At 42.4% G+C, this 17,209-nt stretch overlaps 2 protein-coding genes across 4 annotated transcripts in view; one reads left to right on the top strand and one right to left on the bottom strand.

Moving 5' to 3' along the window:
* The first annotated feature begins 7,479 nt into the window (after positions 1-7,479).
* Positions 7,480-11,413, top strand: ckmb (creatine kinase, muscle b). The gene is made up of 9 exons (XM_008308869.2): positions 7,480-7,615; positions 8,982-9,094; positions 9,185-9,281; positions 9,402-9,556; positions 9,695-9,827; positions 9,925-10,096; positions 10,222-10,345; positions 10,520-10,709; positions 10,854-11,413. The coding sequence occupies exons 2-9, from the start codon at positions 9,002-9,004 to the stop codon at positions 11,030-11,032; spliced, it is 1,143 nt and encodes a 380-aa protein (XP_008307091.1). The 5' UTR covers positions 7,480-7,615; positions 8,982-9,001; the 3' UTR covers positions 11,033-11,413.
* mark4b (MAP/microtubule affinity-regulating kinase 4b) overlaps positions 11,254-17,209 on the bottom strand; it is a 33,818-nt gene continuing 27,862 nt past the window's right edge. Inside the window, exons 17-19 of one of the 3 annotated variants that reach the window (XM_025055180.1) lie at positions 16,304-16,348; positions 15,620-15,659; positions 11,254-15,141 (exon numbers count right to left, since the gene is read on the bottom strand). In XM_025055180.1, coding sequence (XP_024910948.1) covers positions 14,808-15,141; positions 15,620-15,659; positions 16,304-16,348 — 419 coding nt within the window. In that variant the 3' untranslated portion in view covers positions 11,254-14,807. The remainder of the gene's footprint in view (positions 15,142-15,619; positions 15,660-16,303; positions 16,349-17,209) is intronic. The other 2 variants (XM_008308870.3, XM_025055179.1) reach the window with 2 other exon arrangements.

Here is a 17,209-nt window from a genome sequence, read left to right as displayed (position 1 = left end):
CCTACTATTTATGTTCCAAAGCTTCTAAAGAGAGCGTTTAATGAATTTCTGTGCGTGAAAGTGCACATTTTTTACGATATATGCAAGAGGGTTGACTATGTTCCCTTGATCGATTCATTTGTCATCTGTGGTGCTAATCACAAGATCATGGCCCTAATGGTCCTCCCTACTTCACGCACTAGCAGAGTCAAAAAGAAAGTCTTTGAGTGCAAAGGAAATGACGAGTTCTTCAGGTGTGTTGAATACTGCCCTCTAGGGTATTTGCTGACCGGTGGTTCTGATGGCCTGTTGCGGCTATGGTTACCCAACAGAACCCTGTCCTGTGTGTGTGAACTCAAAGGACACACCAAACCTGTTACTCACATTCGATACAATCACAAGGACAAAATGTTCATCAGCTTATCGTCTGACATGAATGTCCGTATTTGGACTGAAGATTTGTTGTGCAGACAAAACTTTCAGGTTGAAGGCATGGAACAGGCCCCGATCTCATTTGTGTGTTATAACATTTATAATAATGAGTTGGTGCTAGCTAACTCCAACATAGCAAAGAGTCTTGGAAGAGGAACAGACCTTTGTGAAAGCATTTTAGCAAAACATGTTGACAATACCTATGCAAACACCACAGACAGGCCAATTCTTCAATTGTACGCAGACTGGATTCAGACCGTGGTCTCCGCAGGTTCTTCTGAATCTATGGTGGCCACGCAGTTACTGCAGAACTTGGATAAGACACTCAAGAGGCGGTCTGAACAAGAAGAAACTCCCGCAAAAAAGAAACGGGAGATTAAGGTTCAGAGAAGAGATGCAATCAGGAGGAAGTTTGATAAGAGTCAGGCGTCTGATGATCCAAGTGAAAATGAATCAGAAGCACTTGAAACCACACAAGCCACAGGTTCCACCCACTACATTGATTACTGGTCCCTCGCTCCATACACACTAACACTGGTTCAAACTGTAAAGAGGAGGCCTCTTAGAACTGCTGAGTACAAGGAATCTCAATCCAATGTGAATGTGTCAAGAACACAGAGCACAGACTCCAACCAGACCTCGGACTCACTTATCAGAGATGATGAGGAGAACACCATTCTCCAGCTAAAATCAAATGCCCCACAGACCCCACACTCCAGAGACACTGTCGATGGTAAGCAGATATCACTCAGGACAGCAGCACCAATTTTGAAATGGCTTAGAACCAAATATGGACCTATTCTAAAGGCTCAAGAAAGAAAACCCTCGGCGAACAGCCTTTGGAAAGATCCTCTAGATCTCATTCTTCAACTGACAGCACAAGCCCCTCACAGTACGCATACAGAATCTTCTGGGTTTATAGAGAAGTCCCGGGTAATTCCAAAAATAGATAAGAAAGTGAAGAGAGTGTATCCAGAAACATTAAAAAAAGAAAAGAAAGAGAAAGAGAGAGAGAGAGAGAGGGGGAGAAGGAGAGGGAGAGGGAGAGGGAGAGGGAGAGAGAGAGAGAGAGGGAGAAGGAGAGGGAGAGGGAGAGGGAGAGGGAGAGAGAGAGAGAGAGGGAGAAGGAGAGGGAGAGGGAGAGGGAGAGGGAGAGAGAGAGAGAGAGGGAGAAGGAGAGGGAGAGGGAGAGGGAGAAGAAGAGGGAGAGGAAGAGGGAGAGAAAGAGGAAGGTTCCTCAACCGCATCAGATGATCTTGATGAGCCTGATTTCAGCCTGACAGATTTATGTCGGTTAGCAGCACCACTACTGAAATGGACAAGAACAAAATATGGAGTTGTGCTTGAGAATATTGAGAGACAACGATCAGAGAAGCCCCTGGTAAATTATCCTCTGGATGCCCTTCAGGTATTGCCTCAGCCTTCAGACAGCCCAGAAAGGGAGCCTGAAGAAACGGTTGTACAACAAGTGTCCTTTAGAGACACACCACATGTGTGTATGGGGGCACAGGCACCTGAGTCTCTGCTGTCCAGAGCTTCCACCGAGTTTACAAAGCACATGCAGCATCTGGCTCAGTCAGCCGCGGACTCTGCCCTCTCACAGGCACGCTTCTCACTTGAAGAACTGAGTTTATCTGACACTGAGGAGAGCCCTGAGGAGGAAGTTAAACCTAAGGAAAAGAGGAAAGTCAAAAAGAAGTCTGAACAGACCGAAGATCTGCCCCGCACTGGGGCACCGCTTTTAAAATGGACCAAGACCAAACTCGGACCTGTGCTTGAAGTCCAGGAGAGAAAACCATTACGGAGCAGCGTCTTCAAAGATCCATCCCAAGCTTTTCTTCAGCTGAGTACACATCTGTCTAAGACTCTGCTCCTCACTGAGTCTGACGACGTCATGAGAGGCCTCGCAATCATGCAGACAGTGGAGAGTGTGGCTGAAGGGGAGTCAGAGCAGACTGTAGAGAACAAGGACTCCTCACAAGTTAGAGACACGGAGTTGCCTGACTCCTCGAAGACACAAACATGACACTCCATTTGGATATGAACTAGAACCGAGCATGACCTTGATGTGCTTCAGCTCATCGACATAGATGACAGCACCTGGTGGTCTCAACCCGATGCAAGACCATCTGACATGATTGACTGATTGATTGATATTTTAAACTGTCCTCAATAGTCAGCATTAAGTTGGGATAAAATATTTCTGCCACAGATCTAATAAATGCAAAATTTTATTAAATGTTTATATTCTCTCTTTTGTTAAGGACTGAATATTTACCAGCTCCCAAGCAACAATGTCAGTGAAACAAAACAAAAACACTGCATGCACAAAACACCAAACATTTTAGTTTTGTTTTTAAAATATAAGATTGTGCAGTGAATATTACGAATGTATCACAGAACAGACACATCTGAGCTGGTAATTCTGGGCAACTGGTGATGTTAACAATAAGGTTTGTGGACCATATACCGTACATATATTGAAGAGCTACATTGTGCTGTACAGCTGACATAACATTGAGAACAACATAAAACACACCTTCAACTTTTCTTGTCACCATTTCAAAATATGTTGACACACAAAAACGCATTCACATAATTTCAGCTCTATCTTCTGCAGTCAGTCCCTTCCAAGGTTCAGCTAAATTAATCAAAGGCCAATTATAATTGTGTAAACAAGCTAATTAAAGAATGGAAAATTGAACTATAATTATGTTTTCACATTATGTTTTATAACACCACATAAAGTAATGTGAGAATTCAGTATTAACTTGTAATTATTCTATTGTCATATTTCTACCAACACTGCCGTTCTGCTGCTATGGTTTAATAAAATGAAATGAAACATGAATAGATGGAGGAATGGAGGGAAGGACAGACAGAATGACAGCTGACTCAATGCAATTCAATATGGAGAACTGGCACTGGAGATGGGAGGACCCTGGGAGGTGGCACTTAAAATAGATAGACAGCAGTTACCCAGAGTGCAAACCGCCCATCCACCCAGTGACACCCACATGATTTACTCAGGAAACTCAGGTTTCACTGTGAGCCCTACACAGTCACCTCTATATTGACAAAAAAATATATAAAACATCAAATAATCCAAAAGTATGTCTTTAATCCATTTGTTGTCATGTAATTGTAAGTTTCTACCCTTAATTTGCACAGATAATAAATGTGTCATTAACCTGATTGGTATTTATAAATTGTCCATCACTGATAATGGGCTATCATCTTACATTTATCTACAAATGTGAAGGTTTGATAATTCCAAAAGACGCCCTAATAACCTACCATCAAACAATATGAAACTGAACACGCCACCACCACCACACTGGAAATAACTCCAGCAAACAGGTGCGGACATTAACACTTGTAAAAGAATGATACATGAATCCCTTTCACCTATAGATCCTTCAAACCCCTTGTGGACAGAATCATACATTTCTTTCCAAAAGTCCTTAAATAAGCCTTTACTTTAATTTGTGGGAGATTTATATGTATGGATTTTTAAACCTTTTAGTGATTAGCGCCCCCCATCTAATTCATACCTTCAAATTTTTTTCAGCATCCATCGAAGGAAGCCTTTGAAGAAAGCTCTACAACAGGGGGTGAGGTGTCTCCCCCCTGGAGAAGTTGACTGCAGGACATCACACTACCAGCCAAAGCCTTTAATTATTTGGGCTTACACTTCTAAACTCCACGGGGTCAGAGAGGTTAAATACTGTATCTGGTGGACACAAGCTGGGGTCTCGTCACCATAAGGGTCATCAAAGAACCTGATAAAATCACAGCAACAGTGTTCAGAGGCACCAGTAGATCAACAGACATCAAACCACAACAGGACCTTAAATTAAAACTGTTATCATCGTGGAAACAGCAGTACACAGTGGTATAGCATTTACCCAGCCCAGACTGAGTTCAGTGAAGGTGTAGTTTCACATCACTACCACTTGATGTTCTGCTTCATTCTTGGTGATGCAACGCTTCCTTGCAGCTGCACAGCCACCATTATCCAGTCATTAGGCTTCTGCTAAACCGTGTTTATGATCATTCTGATGTTACTGCCAGGGGAGGGTTTGGAATTCTGTACTTATGAAGTCAGCAGGAGGCAAACACTCCACAACCCTGGAACTTTGTAGTGGCTGCAGCTTTACCAGTTCAGACTGGTTCAAGGGGAAATAGTCACTAGTAAAATTTACCTAATAGAGTGGACAAAATAATGCAGTATTTTTTTTTTTTTTTTTTAATAAAGTGTGTGATCCACAAATCCCTGTGTTGCGGCATCATTTTTATGACACCCGTCTTTTTATCACTCATACTCATTTGTCTTGAAAACTGTTCTACTGTCACATCTCATAACATTTCTCACTCCACATTCACTCCGGCCTTCCTCATTCCAACACTGTAAGATGTGCACATGTTGGAAGAGTTGTCTTACAAATATCTGAGTCTATTTGTAGGTTCTCCAAGCTGCTAACATGCTGCAGTATGTCAGGGTTTGTATGTCTGGGACAGTCCAGCTCAAACCCCCAGGTGTTCAGTGACACCCAAAATCTTAAGACCACTACTACCTCCCCTCCAAAAAAAAAAAACAAGATTCATTGCAACATTTTTTTTAACTAGTTTAGGTTTTAAAACTCTAAATTGTATCCTTAAAACAATACTATTAAAACACAATTTTCTGAACTCCACTAGTTGCCCTTTTCTTTTCATATAAGAACATTTCTATTCTACAAGTGGCTGTGCAGCCTTTTAAAATTAATGAGAGCAAAAGTTTGTGGCGAGAGTCCGTCCACTGTCTAGACTCAATTCTGCATGTTCTCTTGATGGCGTTCAGATTAGAGTCATGATAAATCAGTCCCAGTGGAGCTGCTTACATAACCGTCCTTGGTGCAAGTTTCCACAGGGCAGCTGCAGGTTGCAGGGTGTTTGGCTCTGCCGACTGAGAGTAGCATGGATGTGCGGGGCGATACAGTGACAGTCTAAACTGGGATTCTGGACGAGTGCCACCTTGGCATATGAGCCAAAGAACTAAGTGGTTTGAATGGGAAGAGGACGCATAGAGCACATGTCAGACGACAAGCAGTGTGACCTTTGAGTTTTAGGAGGAGGGATGTAGAGTGTGACCTTTGAGTTTTAGGAGGAGGAGGAGGGATGTACCGAGGAGTACATGTCACTTTAATGTATATAAAAAAAACCATAGGGTCATAAAGTGAGAAACATAAGACACATATGGATGGAACTATTCCACATTCTGCTTGTGCAGCTTCACTGTTACAAGCTAACGTTTAGCTGCAGGCTTTAAGACTTAACTCTGTCCTCTCTGCTCAACTGTACAACTCAAATACTGAAAAGGTTTGCATTTATGTATATTAACTGTCCTTCACCAGTAACTTCTCATATACTACTTCAAATATAATTACACTGCGGGCCAGATTTGGGCCCCCGGGCCTGATTTTGACACCTGTGGTATAACCTAAGGGACATGTGTGTCCCTTGGACTCTGTTTGTGTAACTGTAAGTTTATTTTGAGAGAGATCACTTTAGCTCGGACACCAATGGTCTAAGATGGTCAGATGTTATTGTTTGCTTTGCCATATTATAGGTTTGTTTGTGTTCACACTCATTAGCCTGTGTTCACAGTAGCAGAGAAACATTCAGTAACATGGAGAAAGACTTTAATTTAGAAATGCACCTCTGAGGATGGTCACAGCACAGCGGTGTAACTGGAGCCTGACTATTGAAAGTAACCGACCTCCTGAAAACCCCGGTCACCTGCACGTTTACAGTTACAGGAGCGAACTGAGAATATTTACACACATAAACAATCACAGATCTGTGTGCTGTGACGTGGCGTGTATTAGCGCTACAAGCTAGTGCTCACTGATTATGTGCAAGAATAAATGGTGAAAAAACAGGTCAGTAATTATGCATTAGCTGTTACCCTGTTATATAAGAATTGATCGGTTATGTCTAATCATTGGCATATTGTTGACTTTAACATGTAAAGTGACCAAGAAATGGTCAGGTATACACTTGAAAATCAGCTTTTGTATATATTTATAAGATACACTAAAATGAAACTGATACCTACTATGCTACAAAAAACAAAGAAAAAAAAACCTGCTATGGTGCTATTGAAAAATCTTTGGAGCTCTGGGAAATAGATGTCCACCTGACAGGAACGTTATTTCGATGCAACTCTCCACACCAATGACCTCTTCAGATTTATACATAACATAGGTAACTTCCTCTCTACCCAGACAGCTTCAGATTACAGATTACTGTCCGAGCCGATCCCTCATGTGATCACACATTTTCCAGATTGATCCAGGAAAACCGGCATCAACAGTGAATGACTCTCTGGGCTCCCACTATCAATTCCCACACAGTCACATGATTCAGTATCTGTCTGTGGGTAGCTCACTGGGTGCGATCTATTACTAATTAGATGGAAATGATGTGCGTCGACACTTAAAGGCCAATGTATCTGTAACACACTCTGAGAAACACCGGAAAAACCAGAACAGTGGAACGGAGCTTTGTCACATGTCCGGAGTTTGGACACTCTGTCACTATGGAGCACTACATGACATCTGACACCGAGTGATGTATCACACATCTTAAGCAGATACTTTGAATTAGAGCTGAATGGCTCAATGAATTTTTTTTAAAACTACAGTTTTGTAATGGAGGACACGGTGTTTGTCTCCTATTGCACGTGTGTGCACGGCTGGACATGAATCCAGTCCCTGAAACTCACCTGCTGTGGTTTTCAGGTTATGACATAAGTGCATTTTTAAAAATGCATTCATTGTCGTAGCAGAATTATGCACATGTTAAGTTGCGTTGTTTATATTATTTTCGTACATTCCTGTAACCGCCGTCTTTCCTGCAGATCCCAACGCCACACGCAGGCAGATGGTGAAAGGTTTAAGTGAGCAGCTGCAGCTGTTGCCTTGTCTCTCTTCTCGAGTCTAGTGTGATGTTCGTTCTTTCCTTTTAGAAACTCAATCATGGACAGAAGACCCCCTACGACCAATCACATGAGTGTGCCCCGAGCGCGGTCAGCCAATAGGGACAGAGGTTGGGGTATAAATGATAAAATCCATCACCTGGCAGAGTTGGGCAACCCCTACATTTGGTGGACAGGATCTGATCCCGGGATCTGTTACCTCTTTCCTTTTCTCCTAAGCAGGTAATAAACTGGAATCTGAACTAGTTGCAGTTTTTGAATGTGGTGAAATAGACAAAATTTTCAGAATGGAAAATCTTATAGAAAAAAGCATCTCTGTGACAAAACTTCACAAGCAGAAGTAAATACTCTAAGAGGGAGGAGGGGGATTTCTGACCCAAATAATGCAGAAATCTCCACACAGACATTGTTTGGTTCGCCTGAGTCTTTGCACGTTATGTCGACTATGGATGCTCTACGGTCAACTTTGATCACGCTGCCATCAGCGTCATTTATATTTGACTTCTTTTACTAACGTTTTTTGTCTTTTTAAATACCTGACACTTGTTCTGGATGCTGTCGCAACGGGAGTTGGGGGAGAGTGGGAGTGGGGGCGGACAAGTTTCCCTCAGCTGTTGCTGACGTTAGCAGAGCAGGTTTGAGGTGTGTCCGTGAAACGTCCAGAAGTTCTCAATTTAGACATGGAGCGTACGGTGGCGCCATCTGTGAGCCAAGCAAGTCTTGACCTTTTAGTGGGTTAGGTGTCATTGGTCAGAGAGAGAGAGAGAGAGAGAGAGAGAGAGAGAGGGAGGTTAACTTAAAATTAGACACAGAGTGATGCCTGGTAGTCGTAAATCTATCTATTCTATTCCTGCTCAGCTGCAGCTCTGTAGAGTTCAGGTCTGCAGAATTTTCTCTTGACTTAATGTGAGTCAGTGTTGTGATCTTATGTTATGTTATGTTGGTAATAAGTGTATGTCAGAGAGGCTGAATATGAAAATGACTTAAACTATCTGCCTTGAGCTCTGATAATAAAAAAACTGATTGAAATACTGTCTAAAAACAAATTGTCTCTTAAAATTGAAGCATTAAAGGTCTATATCTTTTCTTATATATTTATTTCAAGGAACATCCATTACAGAGGAGCTTTGTCTAATTCTAAGAGAGAAACAGAGGGACTTTTTTTCACAGGGTCAAATGCAGAGCAGGAGCCACTGCACAGCAAGGACAAAGTTACACTATTTATAAACCTCACTGAGGGGGTGAAGGGTGAGGAGTGGGTGGGGCAGAGGCAGCGGAAACATGGGTGAGAGCAACCTGTAGAAGGCACAGCTGAAAGGAAGAAAGGAACAAAGGAGGAGCAGAGAGAAAAAGAAAGAAAGAAAGAAAGAAAGAAAGAAAGAAAGAAAGAAAGAAAGAAAGAAAGAAAGAAAGAAAGAAAGAAAACAAAGATGAGAAGGGGTCTCCTCTTTACCAGGCGACTCATTGATAGACTCCTTGAAAAACTGGGTGAACTCCCAGAAAAGACCCATGGTACCAGATGTACAGTTGTAGATTTTGTTTTTTAAAAATGACTCACCAACTCCTCTTGCTGTTCCCCTTCTCTTAGACGGCGTAAGAATCGCAGCCATGGCAAAGAACTGTCATAACGACTACAAAATGAAGTTCTCCGTGGAGGACGAGTTCCCCGATCTGTCCCTGCACAACAACCACATGGCCAAGGTAATGAGCCGTCAGCTGTGACGTCAGCTGTTTTTTCTCTGCAGGTTACCTTTGACATCACTGACCTGCATGGTGTCTTTTGTGAACCAGGTGCTGACCAAGGAGATCTATGGTAAGCTGAGGAGCAAATCCACCCCCAGTGGTTTCACCGTGGATGACGTCATCCAGACTGGTGTTGACAACCCTGGTAAGACACACGTGCACAATTACATCTTCACCAGACGAGGCACAATCTGTGCCAAGAATCTGACCTGCGGCGATCGATGAAGACGATAAACCTGGTGTTGTTCCTCTCTCTTTTCTCCAGGTCACCCCTTCATCATGACCGTCGGCTGTGTCGCCGGTGATGAGGAGTCCTACGAAGTCTTCAAGGATCTGCTGGACCCCATCATCTCCGACCGTCACGGTGGCTACAAGCCAACTGACAAGCACAAGACCGACCTGAACTTCGAGAACCTGAAGGTGAGAAGAAGAGAGGTCGATGACAGAGCTGTGACAATGGTCCACGGACAGGGCTGTACTTTGAAATGAAGAGGAAACCCTGATAATGAAACACAGTAATGTAATGTGGTTACTGCATTTTTTTTTGTATTATCTCAGGGTGGTGATGACCTGGACCCCAACTACGTGCTGTCCAGCCGTGTCCGTACTGGCCGCAGCATCAAGGGATTCACCCTGCCCCCCCACAACAGCCGTGGAGAGCGCAGAGCTATTGAGAAGCTGTCCATTGAGGGTAATTGTCAGGATTGTTTTATTGTGAAGAGCACAGACGTCACAGTGGATAAATCTGCTGGAGGTTTGACTCCTTCTTTTGTGATTTGTATTTTCAGCCCTGTCCACCCTGGAAGGTGAGTTCAAGGGAAAGTACTACCCCCTGACTGGTATGTCCGACGCCGAACAGGAGCAGCTGATCGCTGATCACTTCCTGTTTGACAAGCCCGTCTCCCCCCTGCTGACCTGCGCTGGAATGGCCCGTGACTGGCCCGATGGCAGAGGCATCTGGTGAGGAGCACAAAAAATGAACAGTGTTGTCAGTGATGTTTCAGCCTGTAATAAAGAGGAGTTAGTCTTAAAGTCTTTCCAATTATCCTTCCAATTTCTAAAGTAGTTTTCCAAACACCTCACAGGCACAACGACGACAAGACCTTCCTGGTCTGGGTGAACGAGGAGGATCACCTGCGTGTCATCTCCATGCAGCTGGGCGGCAACATGAAGGAGGTCTTCAGACGCTTCTGCGTTGGCCTGCAGAAGGTACAGCACAAAAAGCACCAACATGGGTTGGCTCTATTTACCAAAGGGGGCGCTGCAAAAAAAGTTTTGGGACCACAGTTTAGTAGTGGAATATGAAATTTTGACGCTGGTTTCCAGTTCTGTTGCGTCATAGAAGCCGGACAACTTACTTTAATGTCACTCCTCTCTCTCCAGATTGAGGCAATCTTCAAGAAGCACAACCACGGCTTCATGTGGAACGAGCATCTGGGCTACATCCTGACCTGCCCCTCCAACCTGGGAACTGGTCTGCGTGGTGGTGTGCACGTCAAGCTGGCCAAGCTGAGCACACACGCCAAGTTTGAGGAGATCCTGACCAGACTGCGTCTGCAGAAGCGCGGCACAGGTACTGACGTCAGATCATTACTGTCGGTCTGGCTGGGAAGTGAAAAGGAGAATTTATGATAAACCTTTGTTCCAGTATTGTTGTTGTCTGGCAGCTTGACCCGACCATGGATTCACCTTTTCCCTCCCTCTTTCACTTCTACAGGTGGTGTGGACACAGCCTCCGTGGGTGGTGTGTTCGACATCTCCAACGCTGACCGTCTGGGCTCCTCCGAGGTGGATCAGGTCCAGCTGGTGGTTGATGGTGTCAAGCTGATGGTTGAGATGGAGAAGAAGCTGGAGAAGGGAGAGTCCATTGATGACATGATCCCCGCCCAGAAGTAAAGTGGACAGACAACCACTGACCGAATGACTGTCTGTTTGTTTTTTTATTTTATTTATATATTATAAAAAAATTGAACGAGTAGCACCGGTTTCAGCGAACTAGCTACTTTCCTCTTACTTCTGACCAGATGAAACTCCAATTTTCTCTCCACTCATTTCTTTCTTACTTACCTCTGTTCATCTCTCTTATTGGCTCCTTTCCTGCTCTCTCTTCGACTCGTCTCACTGAGTCACCGTCACTTTCATCACCTGTCACCCATCTTCTCTGTAACATCCTGGGATCAAGCCGTGCATAGTCTCGTCAATGGCTATGTAGACGACACCAAAATGTATTTTTTGGTTGTAAAATATAAATGGACAATTAAAGTATGCCCCATGTAATTTGAATTTGTTTGTGTATTGTGTAAGGTCGGGGGGGTAACAGGAGAAGACAAAACATGCATTAACAATAAACTATTTACAGACAAATCAGTTTTTAAAAGTAATTAGTACAGATCTGACAATAAATAGCAACTGCCTCCACTACACAATATTCCTCTAAATTTTAGCATGTGTCAAACTCAAGGCCCGCAGGCCAAATGTGGCCCGCCAAGTCATTTTGTGTGGCCTAAAATCCCACAAGTTTCTGAAAGTTTCTGAAATTTGCCTCTGTCCAATTACCGGGACTGAAAAGCTGCCTTCCCAGGAATCCTAGAAATGTGGAACAAAATAGAAAATTGTTTTTTTAATACTACTTTCAGGTCACTATAAGGTATGCATATATATTAATATACCAAACAGATCACATGGACATCATTCTTGAAGTCTAGACGTAAAACAACTCTTCATCTGCTTCAGTCTGCAGTTTGCCTGTCTGTGTCTATGGACTGTGTTCCCAGAATCTTGACACACAGGTGATTTAACTAATAAAAATGTATTGATTCTGTTTTGTTAAAAAAAAACCCAAAAGTTAAGAAAGAAGTTGAAAGTCTTTATTTTGTGTCACACATCATTTTCTAGGAGACATGCAGGATTGCAGGTCAATCATTTCTGTCATAATTACCTCATAAATTAAGTTTGGTTAATTAGAGCCACAGCTTCAAACACATGACACAAAGCAGGGCCTGGTCTGTATGAAGAGAACAGGTGGACAGAGCGAGGCCACGTTGTACAGAGACAAACTAAGCCCTAAATCACAGCTTCACATTTTCAGACAGTTGTAGTGGAAATCTCCCATGAACTGGTAAACACGTACGCTCTTTATACTGCAACATCGTACATCTGCACATCAGTGGTGCCGCAAACTACGCTAACATATGCAATTGCTTGGAGCGAAGGCATCGCCTTGACACTTGGTCAATGAAGCCCTCTGTGGCTGAATATTGGTGTGTTTGTGTTCAATGAGCAGATTTCTTTTCTTTATTATTAAAAAAAAAAAAAGTGTAAAAACGTAATTCCAGGTCACATTCTTACATCACACCACTGTCTCATGGCCTTGCAACATTTACAATTGTACGTTGGCCTGGTGAGGCAGGGGTCTGATTGGGTAACAGTCGTAGACCTGATACAGTCATAATGGAATCTATCAACAGTCGTAAACCTCTCATCGGTGCTGCGGCCTCTGCAGTCACAGGGTAAAGTCTACAGTATATAGAGAAAAGGAGCCGAGGTGACCAAACAACATGAGCACAATCTGTAACGCTCGCTATGTCTCTGTGGTGAAGTGAAAATAAAAACACACTCTCATTTAAAGAGAAAACACGACATCAGCTGAAATTAATCATGAAATTGGAAACTGGAGCGCACTGTAACAATAGACTGGTCATATGAACTGAACGGAGCTGTGTCACTGTCAGGGTGAGGTCACCAGAAATGCCACTGCTTTATAAAGTTCATCAGTTTGTGTGCATCATACAAATGGACAATGGGGTCATTGACCGCTGATGTTGAATCTACACCTTCCTGATGATGTCACAGTCTCATCTTGGGTTTTTATTTAGAGAATACAAGTCTGTTTTGTAAGTTACAGTTGCAGGAAGAGATGCAGTCAATAGAAGATGTGGGACGTCGAACGCAATTGGTCACTGGTGTGAGTCACAGCTACAATGTTCAGTGGAAGTCTGGCCGTGTTGCACTGTCTCAGAGGCTGACGAATGACAGTATAGCTGTCAATCACCCACACTGACCAATCATATTCACCCATTTGTTTTTATTTCCATCTTCTATTGTGTCTCTCTACATGCAGTTGTAATTTAGAAAAAGAAAAACCCTCTGAAACTACTGACATCATCAACCAAGGTAGAACAGATTTCTACAGAACTCCAGTCACTTCTGGCAGACTCTAGTGGCCTCTCTCTGCTAACACAGCAAGTTCAGTTTCAAGTCCAGGGACTTTTTTTCAACTGTTAATTTGAACTGTTAAAACAATGTGTACATTACAAAAATAAAAAATAAAAAAGAAACAACAAAAAAGAAACAGAAATGCTCCACAGTGCTACAGTAATAACACCTGATACTGACTGAAAAACAAAAAAGTGCTTATTGGTTTCAACAAAAATAAAAATAATTAAGACAAATAAAGTCCTGTTGTTTTCAAGTCTTTGTGTGTAAGTGTTGGTGTGAAGTGCTATCAGAGAAACTGTTCTCAGCTTGAAAAGGAAGTTTAATATTTTCCTTGATTTAGAATCAGACGTTTGTTTGGTGTCATTTGCTGTCATCACATCAGATTAAATGGACATTTATAATTAATTATTAAAATGATAAATGTCTGAAATACGACTAGTTTTGTTTGGAAAACGGTTGAACTTAATACCTTCATGCTTTGCTAGCACAGACATTTATATTTGATCTGTCCAGGGTCCAAAAGTTTGTTTATGTAAAAAACAAATTATAGTTTATCTCAGTCAAATAATCTGGAATTATTATAGATTCTTTTCATTGACTGAAAATAACTTAATGTAATTACGGATGACGTAAAAATGCTATTCTGCGAAATATTTCACGCTTTATGTACGGGTTCATTTGGATTAGAAACTCCTTTAAAATAGAATGACATTGCAAACATTGGATATTAAAGCACATCGTTTTATCTTGGCTTCTGCATTAACTCACCATCCATCCGTGACCAAGAAATGATATTCGACAGTTACAAATGAGCTGGGAGGTTGTGGCGCTTCTTTCAGTCTGTTTCAAGTCTCTGCACTTCTGCATGTCTCCCTCTAGAGGCTGGAAGTCAGACTGCGTCCTTAACCCCTCCAAAATGTCTGCTTCCAAGGATGACAACAGATGTCAAACATCTTCCTGCTTCTAAAGAACTTAAAGAAAAAAAAAGATAATAAAATAAAAATAAAAACTTTTAATAGCAGCTCTTTAAAAGAGAAATAAGAACAACTGTGGGGAAATGGGAATGATGAAAATGATCAAATTGCTAATTTTTTTTCTGTGTCAACATTAAATATTATTGAGCATGAACTCAAGAGGAAAACAAAACTGTGGGGGGGCCATGTATGGTGGGAATTGAATATTTTTTTAAGTAGGTGTTTGAGCTCAGTGACATCACCAGGTTACTGGTTGTTAAGTGGGAAGATGGTAGTCTGGCATCTGTGATCTAGCTGTGATTGGTGGGATCAGAAGGTGAGGGTCTTTGGAGGAGGTGAGGTGTTACTGGCCTCATCAGAATAGGTAGAGCTTAGGGAGGAAGAGGAGGCTACGATGGCGTCAGCTTTACTGTTCCTCCTCCTTCTTCTTATTGAACGTTTCCAGTCAGCAGCCGTCCCTGCCCCACCTCCTGTTGCTCTCAGAGCTCCAGTTCTTTGGACACTTTGGTGGCGATATCTCTAAAGGCTAGCGGTGCCCCCCACAGGCGCTTAAACCTCACGCCGCTGCTGTGGCCCAGCCCGCTGGGCAACTGGCAGACCTCGGCCTCAAAGGCCACCCGGGCCCCGGCAGCTCCGTGGGTGCAGGACAGGAGGAAGGGCCCTGCCAAGTGGACCTGGCAGCCACAGCCCTGTGCCGCTTCCCGCAGGGCCAGCACCACCTCAGCAGGGTCGCGGGGGCTCCGTACCCTCACATCCCATCCGCATCTGGGGGTCCGGGGCTCTGTCGCTTTCTGATGCCCAGATATATGGCGACTAGAGTAGTGGTGGGAAGACAAAAAGTGTAAGAAATACGAAATGTAAGAGTAGAAGAAACACATCGTCTGTTAATACAGAGCTGAATAAACCAGTGTGAGGGAAGGGGGGATTCAACTATAGATATATAGATTCTAGAATAAATAAGTTCATGTAATTAAATTTGTTTCAGCGTGAGTGCAGATGGTAGTAAGAAATAATATAGTAATGTTTCAGAAGGCAAACGTCTATACTTGTTCTCTGCCGTTAGATTAACAACAATAAAGGGAGAGAGAAAAAAACAAAACAACCACCATCGCAACGTCACCGTTCATGGAAGTGATTTTGGTCCATCTCAAAGTGATGGTCTATAAAATAAACGACACTTTTTCATTTTTTTAAAATCCACATCACAGTAACACACAGTTAACGTTCCACAGGATTCTCTACCACAGGCTCTTCATCTACAGTCACAGCACCTCACATTAACCTGCTTTACCTGCTGTTTTTAACCTCAGACTGAGACTGAAGAGCAAGAGCTGAGGTCAAAGGGAAAACAAATCTTCAGTGTCAGACACATGCTTGGAACTTTCATTAGATAAAATAATGATGCTATTCTTAATGCCTAACATATGATACAGTGTTTTTCAGTGAGCTTTAGAAAGATTTTTTTTTCTTCATTGTGGTAATTAAAAAAACTAGAAAACCACTAATGAACTAATGAACAGTTCATGCTTCTAAGATGGAGTGAATTTGTTCAATGATACTCGGCGACTGTAACAAGGGGAAAGCTTCATTTAGACTCACTCACTGACTTTCACAGACTCTTTCATAGCAGCTTGGCGTCTTTCTCTATCACCAAGCAACCAACAACAACAAGCTCAGCTTTTTATTTTTTTATTTTTATAAAAGCTGATGGGTTCACTGATTCCCAGTTAAGTCCATCTTCCAAAGAAGTGAAATCTCTTACCATTCGTCCAATCAGCATCGACCCCCATAGAAAAACATCTCAAGTGATAAACAGTAGATTTAGTGTTAAACTAGTCATAAAGTTGCCTTTTAGTACATCCATGTAAACGTAAACAAAACAGTATGTTTGAAAAGAAGCTGAGCTTCCTGTGCTGCCTTCAGGTGATAGCAACTATAAAAAGAGACCAAGGAAAAAAAAAAAATCAGTACTCACCTTGTGACCGGAGATCTGCTGATTCTCTCAGGTTCGTCTGTGACCCTCAAGAACAAAACAAAGGCGTGTGTTAGGAATCCAAAGGCCAACCAAGCATGTTCTCACTTATTCACTCTGCCATCCTTTAACACCACCACCCACACCACCCCACCCTCTACAATCCCTAAAGAGAAACAGTTTGTCAGTCTACATCAGTGACCACACCAGTTACAATACAGCGTCACGCCAAACCACAGATGGATCTACAGTCTCTACAATGAATGTATGTCAAACAAAGACATGTCAGAGGTCAGCACCGCTACACAAGACAGATGAAACAAATGTTGATGTCAAGCAGGTCTAAATGGACATGAAATTTATTCTAACTATTCATTTTTACTATATTGATAATTTCACAATGATTTATAAATACATCAATTTGAATGTGTATGGATGGAATTTGCCTGTTTAATTTTAATGATTTTTTATTGTAAAGATTTTTACTTGTCAAAAGGTAAATCGAAATAAAAACAGGTAGAAGAAATTAGATCAAAATTTAAACACATCAATTTAAACAAAAGGCAGTTTCAATGGCTGATATAATTAATAAAGCGCCCACTATAGTAGTCTTTATATTTACCAAATTTGGAGTTTCAGTATTTCTATTGCACTTCCCTCTAATGGTCACTAGGGGCTACCGTTGCTGCCTGAATCCGTACAGGTTCAGCCAACATAGCAACGGTCTATTTCGGGGAGTGGGGCTGGCAGAGACAAGCCAGGAGCAGCGTTTCATTTCATTGATACATTTTTTTTTTTACTTTCCATAAGTGAAAATGAAATCCTGTGGCCTGGCTCTGACTCTGACTCTGGACCTGCTGCAACACAGTGACTTTAATCAGATCTGGCTCAGGTTGTGTGACTCAGCCT

Source organism: Cynoglossus semilaevis, chromosome 4 (assembly GCF_000523025.1).
Source record: "Cynoglossus semilaevis isolate Cse_v1.0 chromosome 4, Cse_v1.0, whole genome shotgun sequence".
Lineage (NCBI taxonomy): Eukaryota > Metazoa > Chordata > Actinopteri > Pleuronectiformes > Cynoglossidae > Cynoglossus > Cynoglossus semilaevis.
The sequence above is the reverse complement of the archived record's forward strand: the minus strand, read 5'-3'. Positions and strand labels throughout refer to the sequence as shown.

Coding starts and splice junctions, on each gene's coding strand:
- ckmb (XM_008308869.2), top strand. CDS start 9,002: ATGGCAAAGAACTGTCATAACGACTACAAAATGAAGTTCTCCGTGGAG. Junction 9,095..9,184: donor ACAACAACCACATGGCCAAG/GTAATGAGCCGT, acceptor TTTGTGAACCAG/GTGCTGACCAAGGAGATCTA. Junction 9,828..9,924: donor TGAGAAGCTGTCCATTGAGG/GTAATTGTCAGG, acceptor TTGTATTTTCAG/CCCTGTCCACCCTGGAAGGT.